We start from the raw sequence: 12,269 nt of genomic DNA on the forward strand, positions 1-12,269 counted from the left end.
GAGTGACACCACCAGCAGTCGAACAATGGTGTAAACGACCAGAAGATGACCCCTACGTTGGGTTGAAACCGGTTGGCGGTATAATAATACATAGTTTCCTGCCGTTATGTAGACAGGAGTGACACCACCAGCAGTGGACCAATGGTGTAAACGACCAGAAGATGAGCCCTACGTTGGGTTGAAACCGGTTGGCGGTATAATAATACATAGTTTCCTGCCGTTATGTAGACAGGAGTGACACCACCAGCAGTCGAACAATGGTGTAAACGACCAGAAGATGAGCCCTACGTTGGGTTGAAACCGGTTGGCGGTATAATAATACATAGTTTCCTGCCGTTATGTAGACAGGAGTGACACCACCAGCAGTCGAACAATGGTGTAAACGCCCAGAAGATGAGCCCTACGTTGGGTTGAAACCGGTTGGGGGTATAATAATACATAGTTTCCTGCCGTTATGTAGACAGGAGTGACACAACCAGCAGTCGACCAATGGTGTAAACGCCCAGAAGATGACCCCTACGTTGAGTTGAAACCGGTTGGCGGTATAATAATACATAGTTTCCTACCGTTACGTAGACAGGAGTGACACCACCAGCAGTCGAACAATGGTGTAAACGCCCAGAAGATGACCCCTACGTTGGGTTGAAACCGGTTGGCGGTATAATAATACATAGTTTCCTGCCGTTATGTAGACAGGAGTGACACCACCAGCAGTCGACCAATGGTGTAAACGCCCAGAAGATGACCTCTACGATGGGTTGAAAGCGGTTGGCGGTATAATAATACATAGTTTCCCGCCGTTATGTAGAGTGACACCACCAGCAGTCGACCAATGGTGTAAACGGCCAGAAGATGACCCCTACGTTGGGTTGAAACCGGTTGGCGGTATAATAATAATAAATGCGATTAAGACTGTTTTTGAATAATTGATTTACATACCTGCTGATTGTATGTGTATGAAGATACACTGACAACGGACCATGTCTTCTAGGCTCTGAGCCTAGGGCTCTGAGCACTATGGGACTTAACATCTGTGGTCATCAGTCCCCTAGAACTTAGAACTACTTAAACCTAACTAACCTAAGGACATCACACAACACCCAGCCATCACGAGGCAGAGAAAATCCCTGACCCCGCCGGGAATCGAACCCGGGAACCTGGGCGTGGGAAGCGAGAACGCTACCGCACGACCACGAGATGCGGGCCCATGTCTTCTAGGTGCTTCGCTTTTTTGTCAGAGAGTGCGTTTGGTGTGCTATTCTGTGACACTTTTTGTGAGGACTGTCTGGACTGGACAGTATACATAGATGACGGTCCGCCTCTTTTGCTCCGCAGTGAACACCAGGATGTCGGCCACAGCTGAGGTGCTGACCTCCCCAGCTGCACGGAGGTACGTCGAGAGCCTGCGGGGCCCCTACCGCGACGATCACGTGCGCCTCCAGCCCTCTGGCTGCGTCCTGCTCTCCAAGGTCACCACGGACGTTCACAGGATCCTGGACTTAGCAGTGAGGCCGGACGATGTGTGGCTGGTGACGTTCCCCAAGTCTGGTGAGTAGGCGTCGCACTCCGCATCTACTGCTGCACGGCTGCTCTGCAGTCCACGCTCGTTTGACAGAGGTTTCACTTAACCGCTTCCAGACTATTACGCGACCGTACCACTCCTGAGTAGCACGTGGGGAAGACTTAAAACCCGAATCTTTCTGTCCGGACTCTGATTGCTCATGTCTTACCAGACTGGTCATTTCGTCCTATGTACATCTACATCTACTTGGCAACTCTGCAAATCACATTTAAGTGCCTGGCAGAGGGTTCATCGAACCACCTTCACAGTTCTCTATTATTCCAATCTCGTATACCGCGCGGAAAGAATGAACACCTGTATCTTTCCGTACGAGCTCTGGTTTCCCTTATTTTATCTTGGTGATCGTTCCTCCCTATGTAGGTCGGCGTCAGCAAAATATTCTCGCATTCGGAGGAGAAAGTTGGTGGTTCGAATTACGTGGGAAGATTCCGTCGCAACGACCTCAATGCTAAATTAACCAACGTAATATCAAAATCTATTTTACACGTCCCAGTAATTGGGATAAACACTGTACCGTTCCATGGAATTAAACTTAGGGAAGTCACAGATTAAATTGCAACGCCCATCTTATGTCGACGCAGAATGTCAACGTCTCTGTCAGAATTTTTTTCCTAGCTGGCAGTTACGTTTGACACCTGTCGCAATAGGTCGTCCGACTAGTTTTGCATGGACATAGTAAGAACAATTGAACTTTAGAGCTCTAAAACAGAAATTAATTGGCCAAGTGCGACTATCATTCGCACTCTGAGGTTTCCATACAAACTTAATACTGCATATAGACAGTTCAGCCATCCCTCGAATGGAGACTCCACGATTTTTGCCTGTTATCGATATTGGCAAGGTATTGTTCGCGGGAATTCCAAGAATTTCGAGAATGTTTTAATTTTAAGTTTAAATTTTTGGTTTAATTGATGACAAGAATTATCTCGGCGCACATTTACACGACAAACTACCAACTGAACTACAAGATAGAATAGAGGACGTATCTCGGTGTGTCTTGAAACGCCAGAGCCGGACTTACTCATTACTTCTAGCTTCAACCACGCTTCATGTCGGTTGGTTGGGCGTAGCCACACTTCCTCAACTGCCGTCAAGATAGTTAGTCAGGACATCTACTCTGTAGGAATCAGCATTGGTTTCGAAAAAGACGATCGTGTGGAAGCCAGCTCGCGCTATTCGTCCACGAGACTCAGAGGGCCATAGACACGGGTTCCCAGGTAGATGCCGTGTTTCTTGACTTCCGCAAGGCGTTCGATACAGTTCCCCAGAGTCGTTTAATGAACAAAGTAAGAGCATTTGGACTATCAGACCGATTGTGTGAATGGATTGAAGAATTCCTAGATAACAGAACGCAGCATGTCATCCTCAATGGACAGAAGTCTTCCGAAGCAAGAGTGATTTCAGGTGTGCCGTAGGACCGTTGCTATTCACAATATACATAAATGACCTTGTAGATGACATCAGAAGTTCACTTTTTACGGATGATGCTGTGGTATATCGAGAGGTTGTAACAATAGAAAATTGTACTGAAATGCAGGAGGATCTGCAGCGAATTGATGCATGATGCAGGGAATGGCAATTGAATCTCAATGTAGACAAGTGTAATGTGCTGCGAATACACAGAAAGAAAGATCCTTTATCATTTAGCTACAATATAGCAGGTCAGCAGCTGGAAGCAGTTAATTCCATAAATTATCTGGGAGTACGCATTAGGAGTGATTTAAAATGGAATGATCATATAAAGTTGATCGTCGGTAAAGCACATGCCAGACTGAGATTCATTGGAAGAATCCTAAGGAAATGCAGTCCGAAAACAAAGGAACTAGATTACGGTACACTTGTTCGCCCACTGCTTGAATACTGCTCACCGGTGTGGGATCCGTACCAGATAGGGTTGATAGAAGAGATAGAGAAGATCCAACTGAGAGCAGCGCGCTTCGCTACAGTAATCGCGAAAGCGTTACGGAGATGATAGATAAACTCCAGTGGAAGACTCTGCAAGAGAGACTCAGTAGCTCGGTGCGGGCTTTTGTTGAAGTTTCGAGAACATACCTTCACCGAGAAGTCAAGCAGTATATTGCTCCGTCCTACGTACATCTCGCGAAGAGACCATGAGGATAAAGTCAGAGAGATCAGAGCCCACACAGAGGCATACCGACAATCCTTCTTTCCACGAATAATACGAGACTGGATTAGAAGGGAGAACCGATAGAGGTACTCAAGGTACCCTCCACCACACACCGTGAGGTGGCTTGCGGAGTATGGATGTATATGTAGATGTAGAGGTAAGTGATAAACAACTAAAACGTTTGCAAAGGATTTTTAGTACACTGGCATATTCAATTAAACCGCAAGCAACCCACCGAAGCAACTCGGCGACTCCAATTCAATCGGCCGGCGTAGCTTATAACAGACTTGAAGCAGCTCGTCCTTCCGATCTCCAGGAAAACCAAATCACCATGGGCGGTGGATCTGCCCTCAGGACTCAACACGCCCTAGCTGCTGACCCTGCTCCTCCGTTGTCCGACTCGTCCTCCTGCCGGCCTGCCTACGTACACAGTCCCACGTGACTCTCGCTCACCGCCGATCCCGACACACCTCCCCAGCAGAGCGCACGCGCTGCCGTTAAATTCGAGCAGCTAAATATGCGTAGAATACAAATAAGCATCGTGGTCGACTCAAAGATCGATGGAAACTGGCGCCAGAAACACACCAGCTCATCCATGATGGCTTACCATCTACAACCAATTGTCCATGTACCACTATACAGAAAGGATGCTGCAGATGACAACCGAAGGGATCCAGCTATGAAATATGACACCCCAAACCATCAGTTCTGGTTGTCTGGCTGTATGGCAGGTAGGTCAGGCTGGTATCCCAACACTGCCTGAGGAGTATCCAGATACGTCTTCAGCAGCCATCGGGGCCTGAAATCTCATTGATTGGAGTAGAATTATCTTCAGTGATGAGTCCCACTTCGAAATGAGCCCCAATGACCACTGGAGATGTGTCTGGAGATGTCCTGGACTGCGGTGGGATACCAAACTGAGTGTCACACGCCATACAGCCCGGCAACCAGGGGTCATGGTCTGCTGTATCTTTTCACTCAGTAGCAGGACCCCTTTGGTTGTCATCCACAACACCCTTACAAGCGCTACGTCGACGATATTCCACGCCCCGTATTGTTGCCCTTCATGGTGAGGCATCCAGTTGTTAAATTTCAGCGGTATGTTAGCCGCCCGCACACGACGAGCGTTTCTACATCTTCTATTCGTGCTTGCCAAACCTTACCTTCGCCAGCAGGGTCATCGAATCTTTCTCCAATCCAGAATGTTTGAAGCATTAAGGGTAGAGCCCTCCAACCAGCTCGGGATTTTGATGGTTCAGCGCGTCAATTGGACAAAATTCGGCACGACATCTCTCAGGAGGGCATCCACCAACTCTGGCAATCGATGTCCAGCCGAATAAGTGCTTGCATAAGGGCCAGAGGTGGACCAACTCGCTCAGTATACGGAGCTTCTTATTTTGAAAAAAATCATCCAATTTTATTGTAATCATATCTTTGTCTTTATACGAGGATGAGTCAAATGAAAACCTTAAATATTTTTTTAAATATTATTTATTGTGCAGAAGTGGTACAAAGCTGTATCACTTTTCAAAATAATCTCCCCCATGCTCAATGCAAGTCCTCCAGCGCTTACAAAGTGCATAAATCCCTTTAGAAAAAAATTCTTTTGGTAGTCCGCGCAACCACTCATGCACCGCGTGGCGTACCTCTTCATCAGAACGGAACTTCTTTCCTCCAATTGCGTCTTTGAGTGGTCCAACCATATGGAAATCACTTGGGGCGAGGTCTGGTGAGTATGGTGGATGAGGAAGACACTCAAAATGCAGGTCTGTGATTGTTGCAACTGTTATACGGACAGTGTGGGGCCTTGCATTGTCATGCTGCTAAAGGACACCTGCTGACAGCAATCCACGTCGCTTTGATTTCATTGCAGGCCGCAGATGATTTTTTAGGAGATCTGTGTATGATGCACTGGCGACAGTGGTCTCTCTAGACATGTAATGCTCCAAAATGACGCCTTTTTCGTCCCAAAAGAGAGTCAGCATAACCTTCCCTGCTGATGGTTCTGTTCGAAACTTCTTTGGTTTTGGTGATGAGGAATGGCGCCATTTCTTGCTCGCTCTCTTTGTTTCCGGTTGGTGGAAGTGAACCCAGGTTTTGTCCCCAGTAACGATTATTGCAAGGAAGCCATCACCTTCTCGTTCAAAGCGCCGAAGAAGTTCTTCACAAGCATCAACACGTCGTTCTCTCATTTCAGGAGTCAGCTGCCGTGGCACCCATCTTGCAGACACTTTATGAAACTGGTGCACATCATGCACAATGTGGTGTGCTGATCTGTAAACATGCTGCAATGTCATTCAGTGTCACTCGGCGGTTTTCCTTCACTATGGTTGCAACTGCTGCAATGTTCTGTGGAGTCACAACTCGTTGTGCCGGACCTGGACGAGGAGCATCTTCCACTGAAGTCACACCATTTGCAAACTTCGTATTCCCTTCGTAGACTTGTTGCTGTGACAAACATGCATCACCGTACTGAACCTCCATTCGTCGATGAATTTCAATAGATTTCACACCTTCACTACGCAAAAGCCGAATAACACAACGCTGTTCTTTCCTGGTGCAAGTCGCAAATGGGGCGGCCATCTTTATACTGATCTGCGACGGTATGTGTGCATCTGCACTATGCTGCCACCTACAGGCCATTCTGCACGCTGTTTGTAGCACGCTTACCAACTTACACGATAACGGCGCGAAATTTCGATTTGTTATTACAAATTTAAGGTTTTCATTTGACTCACCCTTATAGTACGTCGCGACTACCAATGTCCTTCGTGGTGCATCCTTTTTTGTCTTAGAGTGCATTTTTCCATCGGAGGACAAAGTTGGAGATTAAAATTTCATGAAAACATTTCGCTGTAATGAATAAACCCTTTGTGTTAATAACTGACACCCTAGCTCCAGTATTATATCCCTGACACTTTCTCCACTATTTCGTGATAATACTAAACGAGCTGCCCTTCATTGAACTTTTTCGGTGTCATCCCTCAATATTAATCGTAATGGTCCCATACGGCGCAGCAATACTCCCTAAGAACACGGACAAGCATAGTGCAGATACTGTCATTAGCAGATTTGTACAATTTTGTAAGTGTTCTATCAATAAGACGCAAAGATGCTTCATTTGGTTCTCCTTCCCCACAATATTTTCAATGTGACGATTCCTACTCAGGCTGTTCGTAATTGTAATCCCTAAGTGAGCAGTTAAATTGACAGCCTTAAAACTTCTGTTACTGATGGCGTAACCGAATTTTAACGCATTCCTTTCAGTACTCATGTGGATGACATCACCCTTTTTTACAGCCAACTGCCACTTTTCATACAAATCAAATACACACATCAAAAACACTTTAGCATCACCTAGTTTCCGAAAGTTCCCGAACCGGTACAGAAAATTGGAGTAGAGATCAACATAAACATCACTCCCGACCTCTTTATTGCTCATGAAAACCACACATTGCATGTTGTACCACCATACAGCGAGACCCTCAGAGGTGGTGGTCCAGATTGCTGTACACACCGGTAGCTCTAATATCCAGTAGCACGTCCTCTTGCATTCATGCATGCCTGTATTGGTCGTGGCATACTATCCACAAGTACATCGAGGCACTGTTGGTCCAGATTGCACACTCCTCAACGGCGATTCGATGTAGATCCCTCAGAGTAGGTGGTGGGTCACGTCGCCCATAAACAGCTATTGTCAATCTATCCCTGGCTAGTTCGATAGCGTTCATGTGTGGAGAACTTGCTGACCACTCTACTCGAGCGACGTCGTTATGCTGAAGGAAGTCATTCACAAGATTTGCACGATGGGAGCGCGAATTGTCGTCCATGAAGACGAATGACTTGACAATACGGTGCCGATATGGTTGCACTATCGGTCGGAGGATGGCATTCACGTATCGTACAGCCGTTACGGCGCCTTCCATGACCACCAGCGGCGTACGTAACACCCACATAGTGCCACACCAAAACAGCAGGGAAGCTCTACCTCGCTGCACTCGCTGGACAGTGTGTCTAAGGCTTTCAGCCTGACCTGGTTGCCTCCAAACACGTCTCGAGAGATTGGCTGGCTGAAGGCATGTGTGACACTCATCGGTGAAGAGAATGTGATGCCAATCCTGAGCGGTCCATTCGCCTGTTGTTGGTCCCGTCTGTACCGCGCTGCACGGTGTCGTGGTTACAAAGATGGAATCGCCATAGGCGTCGGGAGTGAAGTTGCGTATCATGCAGCCTACTGCGCACAGTTTGAGTCGTATCACGACGTTCTTTGGCTGCACGAAAAGCATTATTCAACATAAGTTCGTTGTTGTCAGGGTTCCTCCGATCCATAATCCGTAGGTAGCGGTTATCCACTGCAGTAGTAACCCTTGGGCGGCCAGAACGAGGCATGTCATAGACAGTTCCTGTCTATCTCCTCCAGTCTCAGCTGTGCGACCGAATTCACAATTTGCTGGCAAAAAGGCCACAGTTCGTAGTGACTGACGGGAAGTCGTCTAAAGAAAAGTGATGTCTGGGCTTCCCCCGGGGAGCACCATAGGCTGTCTGCTGTCTATAATTTATCACTTTGGTTCACTCCGAGACGCCTGGACACTTCCCTTGTTGAGAGCCCTTCCTGGCACAAAGTAACAATGCGGACGCGATCGAACCGCGGTATTGACCGTATAGGCATTGTTTCACTACAGACAACAAGAGCCGTGCACCTCCTTCCTCGTCGAATGACTGGAACTGATCGGCTGTCCGATCCCCTCCGTCTAATAGGCGCTGCTCATGCATGGTTGTTTACATCTTTGGACGGGTTTAGTGACATCTCTGAACAGTCAAAGGGACTGTGTCTGTGGTACAATGTCCACAGTCAACGTCTATCTTCAGGAGTTCTGGGAACTGGGTTGAGCAAAACTTTTTTTGATGTGTGTATTATTGAGTGTAGTTAAATGTCAGAATGCATATCCAAAAGAGAGTTTCTTAGATTTTTACTCTGTTTCTCAAGCATTTCATTTATCACAACAACAGCTTTTCTGATATTGAAAATAACAATAATTTGTCAAAGATGTCAGAAGTATTCACGAACGGTAATAGCCAGAGAGTAATAAACAGAAAAAACGTTTAAATATCTACTTCTTTAAAAGCGGAATAATAAAAGCGCTAGGGGTCTTCTCTGTGTCGGTATTCAATAATGCTATACAGGTTGTTTCAAAAAGGACTTTCCAACTTTAAAAGTTCATATAAATCTATTGGAAGAAGGTATGGAGCTGGGTTTAGTGGTACAATACCCACAGTCAACGTCTATCTTCGGGAGTTCTGGGAACCGGGGTGATGCAAAACTTTTTTTGATTTGTGTATTTGTCTAAATTATTTTGTAATTTGTTTTGATCTTCTGAGGTCTTCACGAGACGGTAAAAGAGAGCATCATTTGTAAAAAGCTAAGAAGTCTTCTCAGATTGTTTCCTCAACCGTTTATATAAATTATAGGCAGCAGACGGCCTATGGCGCTCCCCGGGGGAAGCCCAGACATCACTTTTCTTTAGACGACTTCCCATCAGTCACTACGAACTGTGGCCTTTTTGCCAGCAAATTATGAATTCGGTCGCACAGCTGAGACTGAACTCAGCAGGCATTCAGTTTGATAGAAGACGTTTGTACGGAACTGTTTCAGAAGCCTTCTGGAAATACTAAAACAACTTGAGATCCCAGCAGACATTACTTCGTGCTTATGAGGAGTCAGTTGTGTTCGACAAGAACGAAATTTTCTCATTCTATGCTGGTCATGTGTCAACAGATCTTGTGTATCTAGCGACAAATAGTATCATCACCAGCACCAACGCTGTCATCATCGTAGAGACGTTCGATGTATGTACTGGACCACCTTAAAGCATGCATCCCGAGCGCTCCAGATTGCGTGGAGACAGACGCTGTTGGAGCACTTGGGTGTTTTCCTCGACAGAGCTCTATCTAGCAGCACTGAGCCAACAACAAAATGAAAACCAGTGGCACAAATAATAAACTCCAGAATGTTGTTGGTTCATATTGTGTTGCAAATTGTTGTTGTTGTGCTCTTCAGTCCAAGAACTGATTTTAAGCAGGTCTCCACACTACCCCGTACAATCCTCTTCATCTCTTTATAACTACTACAAGCTATAGCCATTTGAATCTGTTTAGTGTAGTGCACCCTTGGCCTCCCTCGACAATTCTCACCACCACACTTTCCTCCATTATCAAACTGTCCATTCCTTACGTGTCGGAATGAGTCCTCTCAACTGACACCTTCTTTTGATCAAGTTGTGCAATAAATTCCCCTTTTCTCCAAATTCGATTCAGCACCTCGTCTTTAGTTATTCGATCTACCTACGTAATGCTTAACATTCTCCTGCAGCACCAAAGTTCAAAAAATTCGACTCTCACCTAGTCTGAACTGTTTGTAATCCAAGGTTCGCTTCCGTACAAGTGCGAGAATTATAGCACAATCAGCTTAACAGCTCATGTATCAAAGTTACAAGAATAATATACAGAAGAATGGAAAAGAAAATTGAGGATGTGTTAGATAACGAGCAGTTTAGCTTTAGGAAAGCTAAAGGCACCAGAGAGGCAATTCTGCCATTGCGGTTGATAATGGAAGCGAGACTAAAGAAAAATTAAGAGACATTCATAGGATTTGTCGACCTGGAAAAAGCCTTCGACAATTATTACCTCGAGAGATGGTGCATTGTCATCCATAAAAATTCCATCGTTCTAAAGGAATATGACGTCCATCAATGGCAGCAAATGGTCTTTCAAGTAGGCCAACATCCAGAGGACCCAGTCCATTCTTTGAAAGCACTGCCCACGCCGTTATGGAGCTACCATGAACTTGCACAGTGCCGCGTTCATAAGTTGGATACATGGCTTCGTGGGGCCTTGTCACACTCGAAGCCTGCCATCAGCTCTTACCAACTGAAATCGGCAATCTGACAAGGCCACTGTTTTCCAGTTTCTAGGGATTAATCGATATAGTCAGAAGTCCAGGAGAGGTGCCACAGGCGATGTTGTGCTGTTAGCAAAGGCACTCGGGACAGTCGTCTGCTGTCATAGCCATTTAACGCCAAATTTCGCCGCACTGTACTAACGGATACGATCGTCGTACGTCCCACACTGACTTCTGCGGTTACTTCACACAGAGTTGCCCGTCTGACAACTTTACACAAACGACGCTGCTCTCGGTCGTTATGTGAAGGTAAATCCAACACCTTCCATGAAAACCCTGACATGACAGCAAATGAGGCAGTATGTCACATAGCTCCGACTAAATCCTGACTTTAAATTAACCAAAGTAATACGATCAACGAGTGAGCAAATGGAATACCACAGACTAACACAAGAATGCCTAAAAGCATGTCATACCTTCCCACCTTGAAACAGACGCAGTTCCGAGGGGAGAAGCCGAAAGCAGAGCCTTGTAGGCTAGAAGGCCCTACGATAAGGGACACCACCCACATCGCCGGCCGATCGCCGGGAGGTCCACCCCCCAGCCCATGTTAAAAGATAGAGCCCTCCAGAAGAACAGTATAGATCTTACGATAACACTAAAAGGGTCACACCAGCTGCAAGTTTTAGCGTGAGACTATACGCGTCTGTGTTACGTAGCAAACATTAAAAACATTTCCCCACCACGAAAAGTATAACGTTTCTCATTGGATAGACAGAATTTTTGTAGGCGGAGCTTAAGGTTAACATTGAGACGGTGACTGGTCAGTTGAAAACACAGCAAGATACCTTTTTCTTAAACCAACTTTGGTAAACAGTAGTAAGGATAAGTTCGAGAGAGTTGCTTCCGAGACGGTGAGGTGTGTGGAGCTGCGCTGCCAGCCGCCCCTGATGCTGCCTAACCACCGACAAGGTAATGAACGCACGCGATGCCGCATAAGAGCGCATAAGGCTTCACTCAGAACTGCAGAAGTCTCATCTGTTACATCTACTAGTGTCGAACGTCAATTAAACTTCGTGGTATTCACTTTTGCTACTTGAAGTTAAAATCTGAAACGCGATGATTTTTCTGTTATTAATTATTGAGAACCCACATCAGCCACTGTAATTTACGACAAGTTAAATAAGTAATTAAAGATAATTGAGGGTCACTGTAGACCATTTTGATAGTTTTCTCTTTTATGAAACTTAACTTAAACCTAGATTACAGATGTGATATGGCATATGTCATCCTTCGATCCATTATAGAACTTCCATTCAGGGAATATTCGTTCACATTTTTGTTGAACGCAGTTGGTTTTTATCATCCTGTATTAAAATATTTCCTTTTCTCAACAGTGCAATTTATATACAATGTTTTGTGAGTAGAATAAAAATTCCAATGGTAAACTTATCTGCTTTTTCGACGTTATTTTACCAGCTAACTAAAAATAGGAAAGTCTTGAACCCCTTCCACTAAATTTAGTTAGTATTAAGATTCTTTTACAGGGAGTGGAGTGGAGCTGACGTTGAAACCATTAAGTATTTGATCGTATCATCGCTAGTCTCACTGAACTCTACATGTCATGTGTGGTCTGGCGTCTCCTTACCAGCAACAGATCC

At 45.6% G+C, this 12,269-nt stretch overlaps 1 protein-coding gene across 1 annotated transcript in view; it reads left to right on the forward strand.

Moving 5' to 3' along the window:
* Positions 1-1,346: 1,346 nt before the first annotated feature.
* LOC124716852 (luciferin sulfotransferase-like) overlaps positions 1,347-12,269 on the forward strand; it is a 57,316-nt gene continuing 46,393 nt past the window's right edge. The window contains exon 1 of the mRNA XM_047243405.1: positions 1,347-1,548. Coding sequence (XP_047099361.1) covers positions 1,347-1,548 — 202 coding nt within the window. The remainder of the gene's footprint in view (positions 1,549-12,269) is intronic.

The sequence above is a fragment of the Schistocerca piceifrons genome, chromosome 9, assembly GCF_021461385.2.
Source record: "Schistocerca piceifrons isolate TAMUIC-IGC-003096 chromosome 9, iqSchPice1.1, whole genome shotgun sequence".
Classification (NCBI taxonomy): domain Eukaryota; kingdom Metazoa; phylum Arthropoda; class Insecta; order Orthoptera; family Acrididae; genus Schistocerca; species Schistocerca piceifrons.